We start from the raw sequence: 27,094 nt of genomic DNA, 5'->3' as shown, positions 1-27,094 counted from the left end.
AGTGACTGTGAATGAAAGTTTTAATTGCTCTTTTTGAACTCCTGGCCTCAGTTTTTCTTTCTTCCATTTGCACTAATTAAATCCAGTAAATCTCATCTTTTGCCTAACACTTCACTCATGACACTGGGAAGATGGCAATGGCCAAGTTTCCGTTTCGCATTGACTCAACACATTTACCAAGCATCTGTGATATGCCTGGTCCTGGACCACAAACACCTGGCTCTCAAATTCTGGGAAGCTCTGACCGACATCATTTCACTCACGTGTGCTACTGACATGCGAGGCAGCAATGTGGCTGATAAATTCATCCCCATGTGGCTGCAGCCCAGATGCTTAATTAAACTCCTGAAATCTACCAAACTAACAAATGACTCTAGGCTGGGTGTGGTGGCTCACGCCTGTAATCCCAGCACTTTGGGAGGCCGAGGCGGGCAGATCACGAGGTCAAAAGATCGAGACCATATTGGCCAACATGGTGAAACCCTGTCTCTACTAAGAATACAAAAATTAGCTGGGTGTGGTGGTGCACGCCTGTAGTCCCAGCTACTCAGAAGGCTGAGGCAGGAGAATCGCTTGAACCCAGGAGGCAGGGGTTGCAATGAGCTGAGATCACTCCGGCCTAATAACAGAGCAAGACTCCATCTCAAAAAAAAAAAAAAAAAGAGGATGACTCCAATAGTTATCTTCTCCATTAACTCATTTTTTTAAAGAAAAAGTAATCAAAACAATCAATTTTCTATAAATTTGAAGTCATGGTATACAGACCACATTTTCCCTTTTTTCTGACGTTTGAATAGACATTACCGTTGGCCATCTTGTCATCCTATTTGCCAGATTAAATACAAAAGAAAAAAAATACATATTTCATACCTAGGCTCATTTTATAAATCACAAAGGTGGGAGTAACACAAGGACTCACAAAGCAGAGTAGGTCCTGCTGCTGCCCAGCAAACAAAAATCACACGGCTTTTGTGCTCTGCTTTCCCACCTACCTCATTAGAATGAACCTGAAGAATGGGGATGGCGCTAGGACAAGGTCTTACATAAAACAAGTGCTTTTTTGTTTTGTTTTGTTTTTGAGACAGTCTTGCTCTGTCACCCAGGCTAGAGTACAGTGGCACAATCTCGACTGACTGCAACCACCGCCTCCTGAGTTCAAGTGATTCTCCTGCCTCAGCCTCCCAAGTAGCTGGGACTACAGGTACACACCATCATGCCCGGATAATTTTTGTATTTTTAGAAGAGACGGAGTTTCGCTGTGTTGGCCAGGTTGGTCTCAAACTCCTGATCTCAGGTGATCTGCCTGCCTCGGCCTCCCAAAGTGCTGGGATTCCAGGCGGGAGCCATTGCACCTGGCTTATTTTTTCTTTCTTATCTTCCTAAGTTAATATCTATAAAGGGACAACTTGCCACAATGAGTATTCTGTTCGCTACTTTTTCCTAAAACCAGGTTCCCTATTTCTTGAATATAGTTTACTAATTCTTGAAACTGAATAGTAGACAATTAGAAAAGACGGCTAAATTGCAGCACACCTTCTAAAATTACCTCCATGCTACTCATGCCAGTACTGGTAATATGTCATACACAATGACTAAAGTGTGAACTCAAAAAAAGATACTGTATGAATCTGAGAAAATATGCATATCCTGGAAAAGGAAACCATTTTGAAAATATTTATTATAATAGTTGATGGTGCTTATAACCAATTTGCTAAAAAAAAAAATTGTAAGCTAATGCATTATAAAAAAACCCTTTACTGACACATACTCTTTATGTCTCCTGGAAGAAGAGAAATATACGTGACTAAAAACTTCTGTAATTTCAGTCCCAATGGAGAACAGCTTCCTATCGGCTGGCCTGGGGACCTACAAACAGAGATGGGGGAAAACAAATATTTAACATTTATTTACAAGTGATTACACTGAAACTAGCCTAAATAGACCATGGCCCAAAAGTCTTTCAACAATAAAACAATCAGACAGTCTTATTTTTCTGAACCTGCATTTCATTTTTCAGTAAAATTCTGAGAATCCTTCTGATTATAGAAACATCAGGACCTTGTAGGAAAACGGACGTGAGATAATAACCTACTACACTGAGGATTTCCTTTTTATGACACTTTCCCTTCCACATATATAAATCTTGCTAAATAGTATCATAAAAAATAAGAGCCTGAAATGATAATTTTAAATTATATTTTATTGTTCCCAACATGTAATCCAATGACTTTAAATCTTTACGTCTAAAATAAAAGAAGTAACATTCATAACAAAGACATATATTAGTAATAAATTACTTTTGCAAGAGCATCTAATTGTTAACATCTACTAAAGTCACATTTTTTCTGCTATATGTTTCTTCCAGGAACATTATCTGCTAATCGAACACATTAGAGTGCTAGAAAACTGAAGGCATTTCATAATAAATGTGTTTGTCAACTCTTAGAAAACACCAAGATCTTTTCATTGGTTTTACTGCTCTCCAGCTGTCTAATTGCTACAGAAAACTATTCAATAGTAATGAGTTATTTGAAAACTAAAAATAATTGGCAAATCAAGCGTTGCTATGCTCTTTCAATATTATTAAACAGGACTAAATATTAATATAATGTGGCACAGACTAAAAATGTTTCAAGAAATTGGCTGGTGGGGGGATGTAGCTCTGTTTCAAGATGCAACTATAAATTTAGTTAATATTAGAAAGACAATTTCAAGAGCAGAGGAGATTTTTGAAGATGAGAATTCAAGAGTCATAAATGATGCTCAAAAAAATGAGGCTAAGGTACAATCCTGACAAACTTCTCACTGTCAACCTTTTCAAAACATAACTGTGGCCTATAAGTAGAGACAGGATGAATAAAAGCAGCCACTGCCAGATATGGAAAGGAAAAGGTTAGAATGAACCCTGCAGTACTGAACTGAAATTGGACGTCCTGGTGTGAATTCATGGTTCTTAATATGGATGAATGGATGGACGCACAGACAGGCATTGGAAAAGATATAAATAAGTAAGTCTGGTGAGCAGACAAAGCTAAGAAAGAGGCACACACAGGGAGATGCAACGATCAAGTAAATGCAGTAAAATATTAACATTTGAGGAATATGGACGAACGGGAAATGAGAATTCTTTGGATTATTCTCAAGACTGTTCTGTAAGTCTGAAACTAAGTTAAAAGAAAAAGGAAAATAAGTTTAAAGCATTGGTTAGCCAAAGTCATTACAACTTCCAAGAGGGCAGAAAGCAGCAATAGGGAGAAGAAAGTGAGCTACAGAAGACAGTTTCCAACAGCCCAAGAATAGAGGAGCTCAAGGCAGAAAAAAGGAAACAAGAAAAAAGAAAGGAGAAACACTTGGTGCAAATCAGAATGCAAGAATAACAAACAGGAAAAGGACCACACGATAAGAAAAACTTGACTGTCTATTCAGCAACATACCGTATGTGCCAAATGCATTAAACAATCTGGTCAGGTCTCCTAATATGAAAATGTATCAAATACATCATAACATAATGTCTCTTTACCTGCTATACAGAGAGCTCTCTGAAAGTGCATCCATTAATGGTCCAATAATAAACTAAAAAAAAAGACACATAATTGAAACTTAGTTGTAAATGCAATTTTGAAGTCAGCTTCCCTGACTGAACATCCTACAAAGGCTTACAGAAGACCTGCTATAAGCAAAGCTGATCTCTTATGCTGCAGGCGAAATTTACTGATGGTTCTGGAGGGGAAGCTTAATTCTACCAGAAAAACAAAGTACAGAATTTTCCCACCTGATTAAAATGTATGCCATACTAAGAAGAGAGTTCATGTGTTGGGTCAAGAAAGAAGGAAGGAATCCAAAGAAGAAACATATGCTAGAAAATAAAGGTAATGACAGAAAAACCAAAAAGATACTCAAGAGAAAACTGAAGCCCCTATGCCTAGAGGATAAAGAGGAAAAAATTATACTCAAAAATTACTATTAGATACTGGTCAGAAAAGCAAGCTTACGTGAAGTACACAAATAATAGAATGTAGAAACATGATGCATATCAATACACCATAGCACATATTAAAACAATTAGAAAAAACTGACTTAGGCTGGGTGTGGTGGCTCACACCTGTAATCCTAGCACTTTGGGAGGCTGAGGCCAGGAGTTTGAGACCAGCCTGGCCAACATGGCAAAACCCTGTCTCTACTAAAATTACAAAACTGAGCCGGGCATGGTGGCATGCACCTGTAGTCCCAGCTACTTGGGAGGCTGAGGCATAAGAATCCCTTAATTCCGTGAGGCAGAGGTTGCAGTGAGTCAAGATCATATCACTGCACACCAGCCTGGGCAACAGAGTGAGACTCTGTCTCAAAAAAAAAAAAAAAAAAAATTGTATCACTATCTGAGAAATAAATTCAATCATTCTTTTAAAAAAAAGCAGCAGCAGCAGCAGCCAGGCACAATGGTTCACGCCTGTAATCCCAGCATTTTGGGAGGCCAAGGCAGGTGGATCACTTGAGGTCAGGAGTTCGATACCAGCCTAGCCAACATGGCAGAACCCGGTCTCTACTAAAAATACAAAAATTAGCCAGGTGTGATGGTGCCCACCTGTAATCCCAGCTACTTGGGAGGCTGAGGCAGGAGGATCACTTGAACCTGGGAAGCAGAGGATGCAGTGAGCTGAGATGACGCCACTGCACTCCAGCCTGGGTGACAGGCATGAGACTCCATCTCAAAAAAAAAAAAAAAGAAAAGAAAAAAACCTATTGAAAGAAAAAGAAGAAAAAAATTGACTTCTATCACCTCTAAATGAGAGGTAGATTACTGTACCTAAGGAAGTCATCATGGGACTCATATGGCACCATAATATAAAACTTAAAATCACAGCTCTAACTCCCACCGTCTCTGCCTCATGTAGTTCCTGACAAATGGAAGTATAGATTCTAATATATATTGCTCAGAAGGCAATCTCTATTTCATAAAGTAGACAACAGCAATTCATTGAGTCAGAACTGGAGAAGTAGCATCGCTAAACGAGTAACAGTCATCAGTGGCTCAGAACCGTGAGAACAGCATCACCTGAAAGCTTCTATACCAGTTTTCATACAGAGAAAACTTGACTTATGCTTATGATTCTTGACTTACGCTGGTCTGAATATTGATAATATAGAACTACTTTTTCACAATGGTAATAATGCAGGCAGTTCTACCTTTTGGCTTGTTGAGAAACAACATAAGCTTTTTTCCAAATAGGAAAGCTGGGTTTAGAGAAATATGATTTGTTGGATGCAAATCAACAAAATGTTACTTGCTGATATAGAACCCTAGTGTATTTTTACCTCTCACTTTTCAACAATGGGAGGAAGGAAGGGGATAGGCTGTCATTACCTCAGAAAATTCTGGTGAAAATGGAAGAATCTTTGTTTCATACAGCTCCAAAAAATGGATAACACCTTCTTTGGTCAGGATTTTGTTTTCACTTTCAAACATTCTTTTATAAATACACATATGCCAGGATGGGTGAAAGAGCCAACATCCTGTGGAAATAAACATCTAATGTTGACATCTGCTTCTGTCTTTGTTTCACCATCAAGACTACATACTCGTAAACAAATACATGTACAGACAAACACAATAACTTCATTATAACACTACAAAAAAGTTTTTGTTAAGGTTTTTTGAGAGACAGGTTCTCACTACGTCACCCAGACTACAGTGCAGTTGCAAAATTCTAGCTCACTGCAACCTCAAACTCCAGGGTTCAAGCGATCCTCATGCCTCAGCTTCCTGGACTACAGGTACGCAACACCATGCCCAGACAATTTTTTAAATATTTTTTAGAAACGTGCTCTCAGAATGTTCCCCAGGCTGGACTTGAACTCCTGAGTTCAAGTGATCCTCCATCCTCCGCCTGCCAAAGCACTGGGATTATAGGTAGCAGCCACTGCATCCAGCCTGTTTTTAGTCACATATGAGTATGTTAACCAAAATAATTTTGGTATTCAGTATTCCGTATTCAGACAGCTTCATTTTGAAAAACTGTAAATGGGCCAGGCACAGTGGCTCGTGCCTGTAATCCCAGCACTTTGGGAGGCCGAGGCAGGTGGATCACATGAGGCCAGGAGTTCGAAACCAGCCTGGCCAACATGGCAAAACTCCATCTCTATTAAAAACACAGAAATCAGCCGGGCGTGGTGGTAAATGCCTGTAATCCCAGCTACTGGGGCAGGGGGGTGGTTAGGGACTGAGACATGAGAATCACTTGAACCCTTGAACTTGGGAGGCAGAGGTTTGAAAAAATAAGAAAGACTGTAAATAAATGCTATAACTGCTACAGTGTACAAAAATTAAATATTACCCCATGCATGCAGGTTGGAACTTCAGATTTGGAATAGTTTCAACCAATTCTTCTCTTATCCCACTTCAATCCATTTTTCACACAGAAATATGAAATTGTCACACCTCTGCTTAAAATCCTTCAACATCTCCTCATTGTTCTTAGAATAAAGTCCAAACAAGGCATGAACTGACCCTGACTGCCACTCCAACCTCATCCCCCGCTCCACACACCAACTCTGCTACAGCCTCACTGGTCCTTCTGTTCTGCCTCCTACAGCTGCTCCCATCTCAGGGTTTGCGCCCCAGGTGGTGCCTCCTCAGCGTGGACTCTTAGCTTAGATGTCATCATAAGACAGGCCTTCCCTGACTACCCCACTCACCCATTAGTCCGTTTCATCAGCTCCTTGTCTGTTCCCCTCATACACCTTACAATCAAAACTATTTTTTCATGGAAAACACAAAAGTCAGGTGAAAAATACCACATCACTCTCACCATTTTACCGCCAGTAATTACTAGGTTGGTGCAAAAGTCGTTACGGTTTTTGCCATTTTAAAAAAAAAAATGACAAAAACTGCAATGACTTTCGCACCAACCTAATAGCATGTACTGGACACTAAGTAAATATTTATTCAGTAAATATATAAATGAGTGAGCAAATAAAAAACATGGAATAAATATCTTACAGATATTTTTCTAACTCTTTTGAAGTATCTTTGAATTATGTTAGAGAAAAATACTCAGCATTTTTAACTCATGACATTCTATAAATAAATTAATCCATTATTTGTAATTTACACCAAGATGCCTGTTCAACTCTTTGGCAAAGGTAATTTTTCAAAATCAGTCACTGCTATTTGATTTGGTTTGCCAAGAGCTGTGGGCAAAATGTGGTAATAAGAGCATCGTTTTAATGGTAAATGCCTACGTGAAGTCACAAGATTCAATTAAATTCTAGCCCCAGGTGCAACTATAGATGCTTATGGTCTGCGAAAAAATCCCAGTGTATCAGAAAACAACTACAGCAATCAGCTGAATAAAGCTCAATTCCTAAGGGGTCAAACTATTAAAGTTGTAATTATCTAGAGTAGGCACTAAAAACCATTTACCTAGGTTAATTCTCATGTGTAAACACAATAATGTCGCATTTTATCATTCATATGAACACAGGCCAAAACACTATTGGGCTGCATTTAGCTATTTCATTAATCTAAACTTAATTTTATTAAGATACATGTAGGAAGCTCCAGCTTCACTGTGTATCTCCTAAAAAGCTCTCATAATACAGTGATCAAGGGCTTATAAACAATATTTGAAATTATATCCCAGAATTTTCTCTTCCTAAGAAGTACAAGATACAGAACAATAACTGAAAACTTAAGACAAGTAACTCTAACAAACACTGGAAAAGATATACTAAGTGAATAAGAATGGGAAGCAGTTACAAAGATATATTCATACCAAAGAGCGATTATTGGCCAGGCGCCGTGGCTCACGCCTGTAATCCCAGCACTTTGCGAGGCCGAGGCAGGTGGATCACCTGAGCTCGGGAGTTTGAGACCAGCCTGGCCTACATGGCAAAACCCCATCTCCACTAAAAACACAAAAATTAGCCAGGTGTGGTGGCGCATGCCTGTAATCTCAGCTGCTCGGGAGGCTGAGGCAAAAAAATTGCTTGAACCTGGGAGGCAGAGGTTGCAGTGAGCCGAGATCATCCCACTGCACTCCAGCCTGGGCAACAGAGCAAGACTCCACATCTCAAAAAAAAAAAAAAAGAGCAATTATTAAAACCACAGACTATGTCATCATTGAAACCCTATCGACGAGTCCTTATCTTTTAAAGAAATGTGCTAAAATATTCACAGATAAAATGATACGACATCTAGGGATGTGCTTCAAAACCATTTAGTGGGAAGGGCACAGGAAAGGCTACACAGGATAGACTAAGCAAGGCTGGCCATGAGAGGATCATTATTAAAGAGAGTGGTAGGTATATCACACACACTCTTCTCCTTCTATAAATGATGAAATTTTCCATCATCAACAGTTTAAAAAATTAACCATCTCTCTAAATTATAGAAAATTCTGTGGCTATTTTAAATTTTTTTTTTTTTTTTTTTTTTGAGACAGTCTTGCTCTGTCGCCAAGCTGGAGTGCAGTGGCGCGATCTCGGCTCACTGCAACCTCCGCCTCCTGGATTCAAGTGATTCTCCTGCCTCAGACTCTCGAGTAGCTGGGACTATAGGCACACACCACCATGCCTGGCTAATTTTTGTATTTTTAGTAGAGATGGAGTTTCACTATATTGGCCAGGCTGGTCTTGAACTCCTGACCTCAGGTGATCCGCCCACCTCTGCCTCCCAAAGTGCTGGGATTACAGGCATAAGCCACCATGCCTGGCCCAAAATTGTGTTCTTAAAGATGATTTAAGGATATGAGTAGATGGATATAGTTATTATGCTAAGTGAGATAAACATGAGCAACATGATCCAGGTATGTATCTGGAATGGTAACAGCTGTTACCTCTTGGTGGCAGCATTACAAGATGTACGCTTTTACAGTTTTTCAAAATTATCTACAATGAACAGGAATTAGTTATAAAATCGGGGGAAAACCATAAATGTTATTAAAAAAATAAAAGTAATCGTTACCATTTTCCTCTGACACCGCATATTCAAACAGATTGTTTAGCTTTGGTAAAACTGGCTTTATAACATGTATCTAAAAATAAGAGCAAAAAAATCATATGAAATGAAAATGCATCTTGAAAAATATCAGGCAATTTTCATCTCTTTATTTAACAGTAGCTCTTCTTATAAAACATATGTAGAAAGAGCCTCATTTATCCGGTTTTTCAAACAACAGTATGATTCAGGTATGTAAGACTGAGTATGGCAAAGCTAATGAATATAACCACATTATAGCTATGTTAAAGTCTGCCATTTACATAGTGATCATCATAAATCATGTCATAGAATTCTCAACTGTCCTGGGAGACAGGTAGGACTGCCAATACTAAGATATTGCAAAGAGAAAAAAAAAAAACTGAAATGTCTTCTCCGTTACTCAAGTTGTTCACGGCAGCACACACTTAGAAGGGCCAATTCGGAGTTCCATGTTCTTAATACCATGTAGCCAAAGTTGCTGACACGTTTGTTTGAGAATTTACATATCCTTCAAAATATGGATAAATTTGGGTTTCTAAATAATGGGGGTTTTATGGATCTACTGATTAAAGAAAACCATAAAAGTTAATTTGAATTTAGAAATGCTTTTTCTTTATTCCTCCTCCTTGCATCTATATACATTTAGCACATATAAGTAATTATTTACTTAAAGTCCACAAACAAGATTTGGTGCACATTTGGACTGACACCTCGCAATGACTCCACAGATGGCTGGCACCTCTGTGGTCCCCAACTTGCAGAATGGAAACCATGGTTCTCAAACCCATGAGTTCCCAGAACAGCAGCATACGTATCACCTGGGAACGTGTAAAAATCTCAAAGTCCTGGCCAGGTGCAGTGGCTCACACCTGTAATCCCAGCACTTTGGGAGGCCGAGGTGGGTGGATTACTTGAGGTCAGGAGTTCGAGACCAGCCTGGCCAACATGGTGAAATCCCGTCTCTACTAAAAATACAAAAATTACCCAGTGTCGTGGCTGTGGTCCCAGCTACTTGGGAGGCCGAGGTAGGAGAATCACTTGAACCCAGGAGGCGGATGTTGCAGTGAGCTGAGATCATGCGACTGCACCCCAGCCTGGGTGAGAGAACAAAACTCTGTCTCAAAAAAAAAAAAACTCAAAGTCCCAGGCCCCACCCCGACCTACTGAACCAGAAAGTCTGAGGATAGGGCATGGCAATTTATACTTTGTAACAAGCCATTTGGGTGATACTGATAGTGATAAATGTTAAAGTTTTAGAATGGCAAGGGAAGATCAAATTTTTGAATAATTTTAGTCAACTGAAAATATTCTTTAACTTACTGAAACAAGTTACACTCTTAAGTTGCATTTATGCCAGAAAACAAAGTATACTTGGATTCTATCATCACCAGCTATATCTGAGTTGGTATTTTTGCATTGCTTTTAATGAATGTTTTTAAAAAAGAAAAATTGTTATCTACTATAGGATTTGCTAAAATAGAAAAACACTTACCTGATTTCCTTCTAAAGTCTCCATAATTAAAATATAATTTTCCCAAAACTTTAGAAGTTCATCTTTTTTCTTCTCAGACCACCAAAACAGACTTGGGCCTGATATGGTTTAAAAAAGAAAATTAGTTCTTCCTCTTGCAAATGTCTTAAGTTTCTCAACGACAGCAGTTCTTAAGATACTACTACTATTACCAAATATATTCTCTAATAATGGAGGTGTCCCTGTATCAGAGCCTGGATAGGGGGCTTGGGAATCTGAGGGAGATTTTTTTTTTAACACTAGGATTACTGTTTTGGAGTTCTGGGTAAAAATGGCAGATTTGCACATATAAACTCTACTCTCTCTCCCTAAGAATCTCACTATAACAGTAAAGGATTTTTCAAGGGCAAAACCCCAAAAGAATGGAGGACACGGGTAGCAGACAACAGCAGTAAAATACAGATTGTGAAAATCAGATGAAAGCCAAGTTGACTCAAGTCATGAGAATTTTAAGTTGAGGGAAAGCCAGGAAACAATTTGATTTACACTGCAAAATCCCCCTGAACCAAAAGAAGTGGTTGCAAAAGTTACTTCTGGTAAGTGGAGTGAAAAGTGAGGCTAAACTAAAGAGGATGTGTTCAGTGTTTAAGAAACAGTCATATCCCCAGGCCCCTTTCCTATGTCCTAAACAGGAAAAAGACTAGAACTGCTTTTCTGGAGAAGGTAAAACAGTGGGTCTCCAAATTGGGAGGCGCAGGACACAGCAGACATTAGTCCTACTGACAAAGGGGATTCAGCGAACATGTGTGCACCCTGGATGCTGAGACTCCTCTCTACCTGTCCCCTCAGGTCCCAGAATACTGGCCAGGCCCTCACTATGCATCAGACAACCGGAAGATGTTCTCTGCAGAATCTGGCCAGCCCAGGAAGAAAGACCTGAAAATACATCCAAGATTCCCTAGTGAAATGGCTTGGCCAAATCACCTTATGGTGAAGTTCAGTCAACAGCACCACTCATGGGCTTAGAGCTTTAAACCCAATTTTGATTTCTTATCCTTAAACATAAACAGGGATCTAAAATCATCAGACAGTTGGGGAAACCTCTAAACTAAAGATCAAGACCAAAACAAATGGAGGAGGAGGAGGAAACTGGAGAAAATAAAATTACACAGGGAGAAGAAAACTTTTAAAAAAGCTTTCAGTAATATCTTAAGAAAACAGTACTGTTATAAGAACAGGATATTATTAAACAGGGGACATTCTGACCAGGCATGGCGGCTCATGCCTGTAATCCCAACACTTTGGGAGGCTGAGGCAGGAGGATTGCTTGAGACCAGGAGCTTGAGAACAGCCTGGTACAACATAGCAAGACCCTGTTTCTACAAGGAAATTTTAAAAATTATCGGGGCATGGTGGTACACACCTATCATCTCCACTTCTCCGGAGGCTGAGATGAAAGGATCACTTGAGCCCAGGATTTTGAAGTTACAGTGAGCTATAATCATGCCACTGCACCCTAGCCTGGGCAAGAGCGAGGATTTGTCTCAAAAAAAAAAAAAAAAACTCATAGAAAATCCTTAGAAAAGATGCTTTCAAGAAAGTCCAGTAAGTTCAATATCTAAAAAAAGAACAGAAAACAGAAAGGGACGAAGTTATCCACAAAATATTCTAGAAAATTTCCCAGAACTGAAGAACACAATTTCCAGATTGCATAGGAAGTCCAGCAAGTGCCCAGCACAAGGATGAAAATAGACACCTATCAAAACTGTGAAATTTCAGAATGCTAGAGCCACTGATCCTACACACTTCCATAGAGAAAAACAGTTCCTGTATAAACAAACAGGATTCAGAATGGCTTCAGATTTCTCAACAGAGGAAGCTTTAGCTTCTGGGACAATCGATACCTTTAAAATTCTGCATGGAAATATCTTCCAGGCTCGAATTCTACCCTCAGTCAAAAAATCAATGAAATGTGAGGACAAAATAAAGGCACTTAGACATGTATGGTTTCAGCTGCTGATTAGGATATAGAAAACCATAGGAGATCGTTATTGTCATACAAAGAGGAAAGGCTGAAAAGTCTACAAAATCCTAAACTGTTGTGCGGTGGGTGGGGGGAGCATCAGACCTGAGGTCACAATGCAACCAGGTGGTCTGAATTCCAAAAGGAAGGAAGCCGCTCCAAGAATGGAAAGGCCACACAAACTGTTCTACCTCCGGCACAGGAGGAAGACATGGTCACCCAAAAAGCAGTTTTAAAAATGGCATTTTGACAAGTTTTTAAAGACCAAGGTGGGCTAGCCTCACAGCTTGTTGAAGGAGTCCACATCCATTTACCAGCAATTTTCTTCAAGCCTGCCCTGGTGCTCTCAAGAGAGACTGTGGCCAGGGCAGGAGATCCCCGGAGTAGGCACCCAGGGCAGCAGGACTAACTACAGAGGCCCAGCCATGCCCTGCAGGAGTACAAGTTGGTGATCAACTGCCAAAACGTGCCTGCCCTCCTGGATCCTTCTCCGACAGGAGGTCAATGCTGTCTGCCCCTTGTGGAGGGGCAGGAAACCCTCCCACACTTTCACCCTTGTCCCTGACTTCATACCAGGCAAAAGTTGGCTGCCTCTAGGGCAGGAACAGAAAACCTGCTCCCTTCGCCCTGCACTGACATTAGGCGAATGCATCTTATGCTGTGGAAGGGGAAGAAAACCCCCTACTGCCAGATATCCTGCACTGATACAAAGCTGGTCTGCAGGTGCTTGAGGAGGGCAGGACACTACACCCAAAACCTACCACAGACACGTGCAGGATGCAGCTGCCACAGGTGAGGGCCAGGAAACTAAACCCACCCCTAAGTAGGAGGCAATGATTATTGCCATGGAGAGGGAGCAGAGACAGCGAAAGAGCAGGAATGCCGATGCTCAGACACATGGGGCCTAATACAAGGCTGCAGTGGAAGAAATGAAAAGCCCCTGCCTCATCTCTTGCACCAAGGAACAAGCATCAGCAGTCTACCTGAGGGATGGACAAAGCCTTGGCTGAAGACCTCCAAGTGTGGCACAGGCCTCCCAGGCTGGAGAAAAACCTGTTGGGATTCCAGGCTTCAGCGATGCAAGTAGCCACAAAATCCACCTGGGAAAAGCTTGTAGAGTGCACTGAAAAATACAGCAACCAACGCCAAACCCAGCTCAACTACAAGCTAGACTAACTCAACGCCACAAAGTAAAGGTGCCTATCCCTAGGCAGAAATATTTACTTCCATCTCTACTGTTATTACAGTAAGACATAAAAAAAGCGACTCCATAGCCAAACACTACAACAGAAAACAAAGCCAAACTTGGATGGTCCGGGGATCAAACTTGCAGGTAACTATAATTAATATGCTAAAAGATCTCATGGAAAAGGTTAACAATATGCATGAACAGATGAGCAGATGGGGATTTTCAGGAGAGAAACTCCAAAAGTGTCAAATGGAAATGAGAGAAAAACATGATGGCAGACATAAAGGAGCATTTGATGGAATTATCAGACAAACAAGACCTTAAAAAAATCCTATTTCAGGAAACTGCTAGAGAATGCACTGTGCTGACACAAGTGAGTAAAGCAAGAAAGAGGAAGATAGGAACTACAGGAAATGAGATCCAACAGAGCACCCAGGTGAAGGGAATCCCAGGGTAAGCGTGCGGTCTATGCACCAGGCACAGGGAGAAACGTGCCACATCTGGGCATGTAAGGGGACTCTGAGAGAAGCTTCTTTAGGAAAACGTATAAAACCTCTGATGATCTGATTTTGTAGAGGAAAGATTTAGTCAACTGGTTAAGAATTTAAGAAGGAATCCGTGGTAAGTATAGAAAGAATCAAACACATTTTAAAACGTCAAAATTATATGAAAAACTTGCAGGAAGAGAAAAATGATCAGTTTCCTACATAGATCACCTGTGAGCAGCATTTACGGTCATAACCGTATAAATGCTGAACATGCATTTAACCAAAATTTTAACTGTGACAATATATTTTATTATATAACTAAGATATATTGTGTCAAGACATAGGGGTAAATCCCAAAATATTTCGTTAAAAGAGGCCACAGGATTTGCTTTCTGTAACAGAGGAAATGGGAGTTGCAGGAAGCATGGAAACACCATTGCTCATCCTTAAAACTGCAAAATAACTGGCCGGACGCAGCGGCTCATGCCTGTAATCCCAGCACTTTGGGAGGCCGAGGCGGGCGGATCTCGAGGTCAGGAGATCTAGACCATCCTGGCTAACACGGTGAAATCCCGTCCCTACTAAAAATACAAAAAAAAAAAAAAAAAAAAAAAAAAATTAGCCAGGCGTGGTTGCGAGCGCCTGTAGTCCCAGCTACTCGGGAGGCTGAGGCAGGAGAACGGCGTGAACCCAGGAGGCAGGAGGTTGCAGTGAGCCGAGATCGTGCCACTGCACTCCAGCTCGGGCGACACGGCGAGACTCCGTCTAAAAAAAAACAAAAATAATAAAATAAATAAATTATTAATAAATAACAAAATTAGTCGGGCATGGTGGCGCATGCCTGTAATCCCAGCTACTCAGGAGGCTGAGGCAGGAGAATCACTTGAATCCAGGAGGCAGAGGTTGCAGAGAGCCGATATTGTGCCATTGCATTCCTGCATGGGTGACAAGAGTGAAACTCCATCAAAAAAAAAAAAAAAAAACAAAAAAAACTGCAAAATAACTGACTCATACAAATAAATGAATGTTTAACTTTTGATGATTTTTAAAATGTTTTCCAGTGAAAACTCTCAGGGATGATCACATCCATCTAATGTTTTAAAATTACTTGAAAATATAACCTCACAACTTCAGCCAAACAAAAATCCTTTACCTCTAATACATGGTCAGCTACCGCTGAAAAAGTAGAAATATTCTATTGAGACAATTTTGAGTCAATCTACTTTGTAGTTTGATAGTTTAAACGCAAATTTAACATGACTGAAGTCAAACCAATCAACAGTAACATATCAACTTGAAGGGAGGCCTTGCTGTTTCATTACTCTTGCACACAGCAGGGAGCACAGCTCAGAAAGTCAAAAAATAAAATCTGATTCATTCTATTAAATTAATGGCAAAAATACACTCAAAAGGTCGACTTAAGAAACATGTTTAACAAATACTAGTAAATCCTGTTCCTAATTACCAGGAGAAATTTCAAAACAGAGTGATGGCCTCTAGGACGCTTAATTCTAACACTCAAGACTCAATCCACTGGTCAGTACAGATAAATAATAAATAATTTTTCTTTCAACTTGATAGATCAATCAACCGTTCCTATTGGGATAAATCTACCACGATATAGTGCTAGATTTGGGTCTGTAAAATCTTACACGGGCTCCATCATCTTCCTAAACTATTCCACGGGTGCTGTATTCCACCTGCTCTGGGTCAGAACGTTCCCAACTGCAGTGATTTGTGACTTCAGAGAACACCCTCGAGAGGGGGTTCCAAAGGTTTTCAGGCTTTAGGGGAACAACCCGGAATAACCAAATTCTGCATGGATCGGAGTGGCGACCCCGATAAGCTAGTTTTCAGAAGCATGAAGGCTCCCCTCCGGGGCAGCCAAGTAGGTAGCACTGGGCTGGGGGTCAGAGGCAGGTACCGTTTCCTTCCTGGGGCCCGCAGGTGCAGTCGGTCCCCAGCTCCGCCGACACCTCTACCGCCCTCTGCAGTAGGTAGCGCGCTCGCTTGCGCGTCAGGGCGTCCGCCTGGCCCAGCCCCGCCTGCACGGTCCTCCAGAAGCGCCAGCAGCGCCGGGCGTCCGGGTCCGCCTCGCGCGCGCTGCGGGCGCGATCGCTGCCGGGCTCGGGTAGCACCTTCTCGGCCAGGGCGCTCAGGACCAGCAGCTTCTCCTCTACGCGGCCCGACCCCGGGGACGTCCCGGGCGCAGCCAGCCCGCCCCACACGGCCCGCAGCGCCGCCCCGCCGCATTGGACCAGTACTGGCAGCAGTCGCCCGGCCACTAGCGCCGCCGCGTCCTCGGCGGGCCCGGCCTCATCCCCGTCCCCGCCCCCGCCTAGCGCCAGGGCGACGGCAGCCCCTGCCACGCGTTCCAGCAGCGGCCCGTCTTCGCGTGGCCGCAAACAGGGCCCGACGGCCGCCAGCACCTCCACGGCAGCCTCGGCGCCAGGCGCGCGCCACCCGGCGAGCAGATCGCGCAGCGCTTCCTCAGCCAGAGCGGCAGCCAGCTGCGGGCCCCCAGCCAGGCGGGCGCACGAGCGCAGGGCCGCGCCTGCCGCCCTCAGCACGCGCCGGCGGTGGCGGGGCGGCAGACCGGGGTCCGGGCCGCCCGCTGGGCGCCCGCGCAGGCTCCGCAACAGTGGCACGAGGTACCCTGCGGCCACCTCGCGCGCCGCCTCCGGGAGCGCGCCTGCGCCACCGCCGTCGCGCGCCTCCTCGTCCTCGAGCCGCTGCAGAAGGAAGCGCAGCGTCTCCACGCGCTCCGCGGATGCCTCCCCTTGGCACAGCGCCCCAAGCAGGGCCCGGGGGTCCCGGCTCTGCGAAAGCAGCGCTTCCGCGAGCACCCACTCCATTTGCCGAGCGCCCGCGCCACCGGCCCGGGCTCCCAAAGGAAGGCGCCGGCGTGCGCGATGCGTGCGCACAGGACCGGCCGGCCCCTGCGTGCGCGTGCGCCGACGGAGCCGGGTGCGCGGCCGCAGAGAGGGAGACGTAGCCTGGCTTGGTCCAGCTCAGCGTCTGTTGGATTCCTGCCACCAACCCTGCCTAGAACCCCACCTGGTATCTTATTTTTAGGAGAAACGAGGCCCTCGTTAAAAGTTAATGTAGTATCTACACCACCTCCATCGATTCCTGATTGGAGGTTGGTCTGCCTAGGACCCTAAATCAGGCGTGCCTGTGAGCATAAACCAGTTCACAAAAGGTGCATATCACAATCACTTCAGATTATTTTCCAAACGTTACATGCTGGGCACCATCCACAAAGAGACTGACACAGTAGGTCTGAAATTGGTTCTGGACATCTGCATTAAAAATAAGTCAAGAAAACACAAGAATGATTTAGACGTAAGGCCAGGAGTGAGAACTGTTAGGGATGCAGGGTTTCCAGGTTCAGGAATTGGACGAAATGCACAAACAGAGCAAAGAAAGAGCGAAGCAACAAAAGCAGAGATTAATTGAAAAAGTACACTCCACAGGGTGGGGGCAGACCCGAGCAAGCCGCTCAAGGGGGGCTGGTTACAGAATTTTCTGGGGTTTAAATACCCATAGAGGTTTCAATTGGTTACTTGGTGTACACACTACGTAAATGAAGAGGATAAAATAAAGTTACAAAGTTATTTACTTGGTGTACTCCCTGTGTAAATGAAGAGGATATTTCCTGTCATAGCTGAAGTGTTTCCATCTGATTTGGTCCTAGGAAGTTTTTAGGTTCCCTGCCTCCGAACCCTATTCTCCTGCCTCAGAGGTACCTATGGCAATGTGCTAGGATTCAGCTAAAACCAAGATGCCCACGCCAGCCCTCCACAACCAAATGCCCAAGATGACTTCAGGATGCAGAGCCTCCCACACAATGCATGTGCTCCCATGTGCAAACTCAAAAATAGTCCCTGTGTCTGTCTTTTCTGTATTTCTGACAGCATCCATTGCTAAATACAGAAACAGAAAACCTCACCTCAGCCTGCGTGGTGCGGATTTGGTTCCTGGCTCAATCTGAGACAAAATGGATCAGTGACACAGGGTTTCTTTGCTACTAAACACAAAGGTCTGCCCCTGAGTCAATAAAGAAAACAGGGTCCCAACTTCAAAGAGCTTGACAGATAATAACATAATGAATAAGACAAAAATTAAAGTTTTTAAAATTTAGTTATTTTTATATAATGTAAAGTTATCTGACTTAAATTTAAGGTTATGTGACATTAGACAGGCAAGACGTTTTTCATATTTCAGAAGCATTCAGTTTTTAACAAAATCCATAAATGGTTCTATTTTAAGCCCTTTTAAAATGTGTCAGTAAGTATCAATTACCTTCAACATAAAATGTGCAGACAACTATCATTTCTCTCAACATATATCTAATAAATATAAATGGGCAAATGTCTTGAGCACTTAACAAATGAAGATACACAAATGATAAGCACTTGGAAAACTGTTCAACATCATTAGTCATCAGAGAAATGCAAATTAAACCCACAATGAGATACCACTTCATACTGATGAGAATGGCTAACATTTAAAAGCTCAAAAACACTAAATGGCAAAGACCAAGGGTGTGGAGCAACTGGAATCCTCATACATTACTGGTGGGCATGAAAATGGTACAGTCACTTTAGAAACTGTTTCTTGTAAAGTTATAATATAGCTACTTTATGATTCAGCAATTTCACCCCTAGGCAATGACCTAAAATAAATGAAAACATGTTTCAAAAAAAAAAAAGGCTTGCAGAAGAATGTTTTTAACAACATTATTCATTATAGCCAAAAGCTTTTAACAACCTAGTAGGTGTTAGGTAACAACCTACATGTGCATCAAATAGAAGAATGAATAAAAAATTGTGATCTATCTATATAATAATGCTCCCAGCAATAAGACAATGAATTGCTAATCCACTCAACATAGAAAGTCTCAGAAACAATATGTTAAACAAAGGAAGCCAGTCACAAAGTTTACATCCTCGTGATTTCATTTATATGAAATCCAAGAATAGAAAAAAGTAATCTGAAGGATAGAAATGAGAACAATAGTTGCATATAGGGAGTACAGATTTGACTAGAATTGGGCACAAGGCAACTTTCTGAGGTGATGAAAATATTTTATGTTGATCAGCGTGTTCGTTACACATTTGTGAAGACTCCTTGAACTGAACCCTTAAGATCTATGCATTTTGCTCTGCAGAAAGTTTTCCTCAATCAGCCGGGCACAGTGGCTCACACCTGTAATCCCAGCACTTTGGGAGGCCAAGGCAGGCAGATCACGAGATCAGGAGATTGAGACCATCCTGGTCAACATGGTGAAACCCCGTCTCTACTAAAATACAAAAAATTAGCCGGGCGTGGTGGCTCGTGCCTGTAGTCCCAGCTATCTGGGAGGCTGAGGCAGGAGAATCGCTTGAACCAAGGAGGCAGATCACTTGGTTCTGCCAAGTGAGCCAAGATCACACCACTGCACTCCAGCCTAGCCTGGCGACAAAGTGAGACTCGGTCTCAAAAAAAAAAAAAAAAAAAAAAAGTTTACCTCAATCTTGAAAAATGACTTATACCAAAAACAAAAAAAAAGTTGGCCTATGTGTTTTGTTCTCTGTTGCCTACAGAATAAAGCCCAACTGCAGAGCACGGCATTGAAGGCTTATTGAGATTGGGGAAGAGGCAGTTGGCCTCATAACCTGATTCCCCTACTCTGCCCCCTGTCCCAGGCATGTGGAACTCCTCTCCTTACCCACAACATGTTTGCACTGTCTTCTCTCCTGGAATATTTCCCACAACAGCACTTTTCTGATTCACCAATGTGGGCAGCGATCTCCTAATTGCCAAAGCTGCCCTTTTTCGTTCTTAACCTGAATGGACTCTGTGGAGTATTTCCTATTTCTTGAAACACTGTCTCACTCTGGTTTTCATCGATGACCTCCTCCTGTTCTTTGTTTTCTCTGCTTCCTCAGCTGTTTCTTCTCCATCTCTTTCAGCATCTTATTTTTCCTCCTGACCTTTCCTTAGTGATATTTCCAGGGTTTTATCTTCAGGTCTCTCTTCTCCTCACTCTGTAAATTTTCTCTGAATAACTTCATTAATACTATAGATCTGATTACCATTTACATGCGAATGATGAAAAAATCTATATCTCCAGCCCAGGTCTCTCTCCTGAGACTTATCCTTAGGAGATAGCTCCAAACCTATTTCTCCAACTGCCTACCACACGTCTTCATTTCAATATTACTCAGGACGTCATTCTCAGTCTCCGCTTTTACGAATCTAACCTCATTCCCTTCATCCCTTCCCCCAGCATCATTCCTCCCCACCGATGTACTTCTTCCCAGGAATTCCTTATTTAGGGGAATGGCCATCATTGCGAAATTGCCCAAGTCAACAACCTGAGAACCAATAGACTTCCTACTCTTACTTGATTCTCACATGCAATCACTCCTCAAAGTTATCCATGTGACTTTCTAAATCTCTCGGTGGTCCCTCCTCTCTGTGCCCCACTAAGACCTTAGTTTTAGACCCTCCTCATTTCTTGCCAAGATAATATCAATCACCTCCTACCCCACTCCCAGCTATATGACACTTAAGGAACGCTTATTGAGTGAATAGTCAGTCATCTCCTACTCTTTTATGAAGACCCAAATTTCAAGGCACCTCTCTAAGAAGCCATTCCTAATGCCCTGGTCATGTAATACATATTCCATATTGGTACTAGGATGATCTCCCTAAAATTAGATCATTGGCTACCCAGAGCCCTCAGAATCATGGTTGAGTTTCTTAGCATGTCATCCAAGATGCCTCAAGATGGAATGCCTGCCTAATTCTCCATCTTCACACTCCTGACATACACACCTTGATGTTGAAGTCCCTAAAACATGTGTGCTCTCAATTTTCTTTTTTCTTTTTTTTTTTTTTTTCAAAAGCCCTTCTCTCTTTTGGAAAGTGCTTACCCCTTCTCCACCTGACTTTTACTTTTTTCTTTCAAGACAAAGTTCAAATGTTATCTCTCCAGAAAGTCATTTCTTAATACCTTTCTCCTGTCACCAACACCCCAGCTAAATTAGGTGACCCTCTTTCAAATTCCCCAAACATCCTGGCATGTCACTAACACAGCAATGGTCACACTGCGTTGTAATTGCAAGCTATTTCTCTGCCCCCCACTCCTCCCCTCTAAGCAATATGAGGGCTAGGCATGGGGTATGAGGTTTTGTCTATTATTATACTCATGCCAGTACCTCATCCCAGACATATCATACTTCAGTAACGCTTTATTTTTTATTTTTTTAGACTGAGTCTCACTCTGTCACCCAGGCTGGAGTGCAATGGCACAATCTCGGTTCACTGCAAACTCCGCCTCCAGGGTTCAAGTGATTCTCTTGCCTCATCCTCCCGAGTAGCTGGGATTACAGGCGCCCACCACCATGCCCAACTAATTTTTGTATTTTTAGTAGAGACCGAGTTTCATCATGTTTGCCAGGCTGATCTTGGACTCCTGACCTCAGGTGATCCACCCGCCTCAGCCTTCCAAAGTGCTAGGATTATAGGCGTAAGCCACCGTGCCTGGCCCAGTAACACTTATTGAGTGAATAGCCATCTCCCACTCTTCTATGAAGACCCAAATTTTAAGGCATCTCTCTGTCGCCCAGGCTAGAGGGCAGTAGCACCATCTTAGCTCACTGCAACCTCCATTTCCCGGGTTCAAACGATTCTCCTGCCTCAGCCTCCTGAGTAGCTGGGATTACAGATGTGCACTACCACATCCAGCTAATTTTTGTATTTTTAGTAGAGACAGGGTTTCACCATGTTAGCCAGGGTAGTCTTGAACTCCTGACTTCAAGTGATCTGCCCACCTCAGCCTCCCAAAGTGTTACAGGCGTAAGCCACCGTGCCCGGCCTTCCTAAAACTTTTAATTGTAGTAATAATAACGGCTATAGTTACCACACTTATTAAAGACCAGACATGGTAATATCTATCTGTATATATTATTGCACTTCACCTTCAAAACAACTCATAAACGAAGTGTTTTTACTTTTCTTATTTTACAGATGAGGAAACTGAAGATAGGAGAGGTTGAGTTACTTGCCCTGATATGACAGGATGAAAAAAGCAGCAGAGCTGTCTGACTCAAAGGCTGTGCACTTCTCTGCAATACCTCCAAAACATCAAGGAAGAAAAATATACAATTGCCACGTCCAGTGTACTGCCTGTAGAATTTCTGTACTCCCGAAGTCTAGCACATAGTAGGTATTCAGTAAATTATGGTTGTATGAATGGATGGAGGTGTAGTTTCTGCAACTACTTATGTGCCCCTTAAGAACTGGGATTTTGGCCAGGCGCAGTGGCTCACGCCTGTAATCCCAGCACTTTGGGAAGCCAAGGTGGGTGGATCATTTGAGGTCAGGAGTTGGAGACCAGCCTGCCCAACATGCTGAAACCCTGTCTCTACTAAAAATACAAAAACTTAGCCGGGCATGGTGGCATGTGCCTGTAGTCCCAGCTACTTGGGAGGCTGAGGCAGGAGAATCCCTTGGACCTGGAGGCAGAGGTTGCAGTGAGCTGAGATTGCACCGCTGCCCTCCAGCCTGGGCGACAGAGTGAGACTCCATCTCAAAAAAAAAACAACACATCCCCCCCCCCAAAAGATTTGGGATTTTGCTTTAATTCATTCGTATACTAAATATCAAACATATTACCAGAAGCATGTTAGTTACTCAATAAGTACTTGAAACTGGATGAATGAAAATTCAGTATTTTATAGTGATAGAATTCTAAGTTAATCAGCTGGAAAATTTCTAGTGACATAATTACCCTTGAAACATGAACATTTGCAAGCTGAAATCGTTGTGGCCTGGTTCAACATGAAACAATGCGCAGCTTTGATACACAGAGGAGATCCAGCGTGTGAACAGCCAGCTACCCCTCTGCATCCTCATGGGGATGAATAGTTGCATTGGAAGCCATATGTGAATAGGATTTAGAATAGTTTTCTTTCCTCTTTCCTTGCAATTTTCCTCCTTCATCCATAGATGAATTAGGGTTGTGACTGTTATTTTAACATCAAAAGCAGGTGTACTATGGATGAGTGTCTGAGTTTTCCTCTCTTTAAAGTAGCAAAGTTTAGTTACTTCAATCTAGCTCACGTATCCCTTACACCAGGAGTCCCTAACCCCTGGGCCATGAACCAGTGACCCCTCCGTGACCTGTTAGGAACCAGGCTGCACAGGAGAAGGTGAGTTGCAGGCGGGTGGGCATTACCACCTGAGCTCCGCCTCCTATCAAATCAGCAGCTGCCTTAGAGTCTTATGGGAGCGTGAACCCTAATTGTGAACTGCGCATGCGCAGGATCTAGGCCGTGCGCTCCTTGTGAGAATCTAATTCCTGACCACCTGAGGTGAAACAGTTTCATCCCCACCCTCCCACCGCCACCTTCCTCGCTCCATGGAAAAATTGTCTTCCACGAAACCTGGTTTCTGGTGCCAGAAAGGTTGAGGACTGCTGCCTTATACCCAAAGTCAGCCGCATCCTCTGTTTCCTGGGGCAACAAATACGTACAGCTTTTTAAAAGAGGCCTGTGCTCCGGGTGCGGTGGTTCACGCCTGTAATCCGGCACTTTGGGAGGCTGAGGCATGCGGATCACCTGAGGTCAGGAGTTCGAGACCAGCCTGATCAATATGATGAAACCCCCGTCTATACTAAAAACACGAAAATTAGCCAGGCATGGTGGCACATGCCTATAATCCCAGCTACTCGGGAGGCTGAGACAGGAGAATCGCTTGAACCCTGGAGGTGGAGGTTGCAGTGAGCCTAGATCACGCCACTGCACTCCAGCCTAGGCAACAAGAGCAAAACTCTGTCTCAAAAAAAAAAAAAAAAAAAAAAAAGCCTGTGCTTTTGTCATCATGGATGGGAATATCTAGCAGAGGCCTCAGAGGAGTCAGTTTCTGCCCTGAGATCCCTCCTCCACCTCTGGATCCCACAGCTCTGACTACACTGGTTCCAACAAACTTCGAATGTAGGGGTGCTATTGTCTACACCTTATGTTTTAAAATTCACCGTGAGGCATCTAAAAATGGCAATTTTTTTTTTTATTTCCTTCTGATCTGAAATGGTGCACCTATTGATGGAATTGCTCTGCTGCATCTCTGACTTTAATTCTGCTTCTTCTCACTTTCCCAACTTGAAATGGACACTGCTTCCTTCTTAGTAAGGGTAATGGATAAAGGAGAAAGAATAAAAGGGAAACAGAAAGCATAAGTCAGGGAAGCTGATCCAGATAAATGTCCTCTCAAATGTCTCCTTCCTTCACGAGTGTTCGCATGGGGCCAGCCATGATGGCTCTTACCTGTAATCCCAGCACTGTGGGGCAGAAGCAGGAAAATCATTTGAGGCCAGGAATTTGAGACCAGCCCAGGCAACATAGGGAGACCCTGTCTCTACCAAAAAAAAAAAAAAAAAAAAAAGGCTGGGTGTGGTGGTATGTGCCTGTAGTCCCAGCTACTTGGGAGCCTGAGGCAAAAGGATCACTTGAGCCTGGGAGATTGAGGCTGCAGTGAGCTGTGATTACACCACTGCATTCCAGCCTGGGTAACAGAGTGAGACCCTGTCTCTACAAAAAAGAAAAAAAGTGTTTGCACAGACTCACTGTTTGGGATTTTCAAGGCACACGCTGCAGGTGCTTGACAGTCTTTTGTATTACCATGAGGGAAGCACTGGGCAAGGGCGCTGTGGCACTGTGAGGGCTATAGGACTACGTAATGAATGATGACAATGTTGACCTGAGAGAGGTACACAGAGCTCCAACCCCACTGAAAAGATGCTTCTTAAATGCACAAATCTTGCATGCATTCATGGTCCAGAATGCACAGGCAGTTGCATAACCAAAAACTATCATCTGTTCAGAAGCTGACATTTCTCTGGACAGAAGATGGTGCTGTTGTCAGTGCAGTGTGCTTTTTCCATCCTTTCAAGTAAATGTTCATAGTTGCAAAGTGGAAAACAAGTATGAAAATAAAGAAAATAGCAATTACATAGCAAGACTTCAGCTATAGTTTTCAGCTGTTTACCTCTAAGGCTCTAAGAAAGGGAAGGAGATTCTTGACAGGCTCTGTCTGAAATTTTTGCCTTGTGATGTTCCCCCTGAAAGCCCTCAGAGAACCTCCATGGAAAAATGCAGCCACGGAATCATTAACACGTTTATGGTGAGTGCGATATCTAGAAAACTCAAATTCCCAGTGGAGATCTGTGGCAGACACCATTCATTATTAACCCCACAACCATCCTCCCTTCTCCCTCGCTGTCAAACCCTCATTTTGCTCAGGATGGCAACATACTGACCGTTGGCCAATGGCTCATGTTTAGGCAGCAAACAGGACAGGCCTGTTCCCTGCTTGTCCAACCATCATGACAAGTCAGGCAATGGGTGCTGCTGGCTGTGTCCTAGTCTTGGACAATGAGACGTAAGCAGCAGTCTGCTAGGGATGTGTCTGGGAAAGCTTTTGCTTCTGATAAAAGGAAAGAAACCATCGCTGCCACAATTCTCCTCTGTTCCTTCCTGCCTGATCACAGAGTGCTCTCTGGACCTATAGCAGCCAGCTTGAACCCATGAGAGAACAAGCACAAAATGACAAACGCCACACACAAAGTGGCAGGGGAGAAAACGCACAAGGAACCAGGGTTCCTTGAAGCCATTCAACCAATGCTAGCAAATATCTATTTCTTGACAGTTTATGAGAAAAATAAGTCCCTGTTTGTTCAAGCTTCTCTTGAGTTTTCTATATTTCTATCTGGTACAGGACGCCCACCTGGTTGCTTATTGTTTAGTACTGCTAACTCCCATTAGTTTTGACCACCTCACTCTTTCCAGGGTTAGAGGCCTCCTCCTGAGTAGTCACCACCATCATTTCTGCCTTGAAACTGACATTCACTGTTGCCCAGACTTGATCATCCTGGTTAGACCTATAAAGAAACAGAAAGCAACAAGTAGAATCACCAGAAATCTTTAATCACTGGAAGACACATGTTCATACTGAATGCCTGGACCTCACCCCAGGCCAGTTCATCTAGAAACTCTGAATACAGGGCACAGTCATCTGTATTTTTTTTAAGGTTCCACAAGTGGATTGAGAACTGCTGGTCTTATTCATACATTCCCCACTCACATGGCAGATATGCATAGCAAATTGCCAAGGAAAGGAAGGAAAATAGTTAAGTATTGGGATAAGCCATCCTTTCAACATTCAGCGATTCATTCCGTTACACATAGATACTGTCTCACCTTGGCTTGGTCAGCCTTGCTCTTTGACTGATGGGCATAAAGAGAAGCACGAACTACTTAGAGGTTCACTGGACTAACCAAAGGGAGGAAAGGGTGGCCTGCCCACTCTCACGGTGTCTCCAAGACCATGCTCATATACCGACTGCTTCTGTGTGTGTCGCCTGAGACTCCAGTAAAACTGCTACAAACAACTGGAGTCACCAAATTTTCCATTAGTTTATCTTTTAAACACAATCTAAAAGCATTTTTAAAAGAAAAAAAAAGTTCTTACTCTTGCTACTAACTACTTATTTCCTTTTTGTTTGTTTGTTGTTGTTGCTGTTGTTCTTTTCTGCAAACAAACAAACAAAAAAGCCTCTGCTTCAGTGGGCGACACAGTTTCAATACCTGTAAGGTCATCCATGGAGGCTCCTTCCAGTCCTGGGTCTGGCTTCTTTAGTCTTCAGTCAAATCCATAAGGGTTTGGCAGGCAGAGAGTGTAGGATTAAGCCTGCCCATCCAGCCTGCTTCTGAGGCAAAATCAGAATTCACAGGCTCTCTGCCACTGTCAGAATCGCTCCCTCTGCTGCTTCTGACACAGGAAAGAGATGGCAATAGATTCAGTCACACAAGGATTCCTATTAAATGATGAATTGTGATGCCATAGAAGGCAGCACCTCACTGCAGGGAGAAGTTGAAACCCAGGGAGTTCTCGCCAG

At 43.0% G+C, this 27,094-nt stretch overlaps 1 protein-coding gene across 4 annotated transcripts in view; it reads right to left on the bottom strand.

The window, feature by feature from the left end:
• The window catches only part of TARBP1 (tRNA guanosine 2 -O-methyltransferase TARBP1), an 84,630-nt gene extending 67,558 nt beyond the window's left edge, over nt 1-17,072 (bottom strand). For all 4 annotated transcript variants that reach the window (XR_001441775.3, XR_013411792.1, XM_001102931.4 and 1 more), the window contains exons 1-6: nt 16,073-17,072; nt 10,470-10,567; nt 8,963-9,032; nt 5,363-5,511; nt 3,521-3,573; nt 1,769-1,866 (exon numbers count right to left, since the gene is read on the bottom strand). Coding sequence is in view for 2 of the 4 variants with exons in the window: in XM_001102931.4 (XP_001102931.4) it covers nt 1,769-1,866; nt 3,521-3,573; nt 5,363-5,511; nt 8,963-9,032; nt 10,470-10,567; nt 16,073-17,003 (1,399 nt within the window). In the remaining 2 variants the exon portion in view is untranslated. The remainder of the gene's footprint in view (nt 1-1,768; nt 1,867-3,520; nt 3,574-5,362; nt 5,512-8,962; nt 9,033-10,469; nt 10,568-16,072) is intronic.
• Between the last annotated feature and the right edge of the window lie 10,022 nt (nt 17,073-27,094).

This window comes from Macaca mulatta, chromosome 1 (assembly GCF_049350105.2).
Source record: "Macaca mulatta isolate MMU2019108-1 chromosome 1, T2T-MMU8v2.0, whole genome shotgun sequence".
NCBI lineage: Eukaryota > Metazoa > Chordata > Mammalia > Primates > Cercopithecidae > Macaca > Macaca mulatta.
This window is presented reverse-complemented; position numbering and strand designations above follow the sequence as displayed.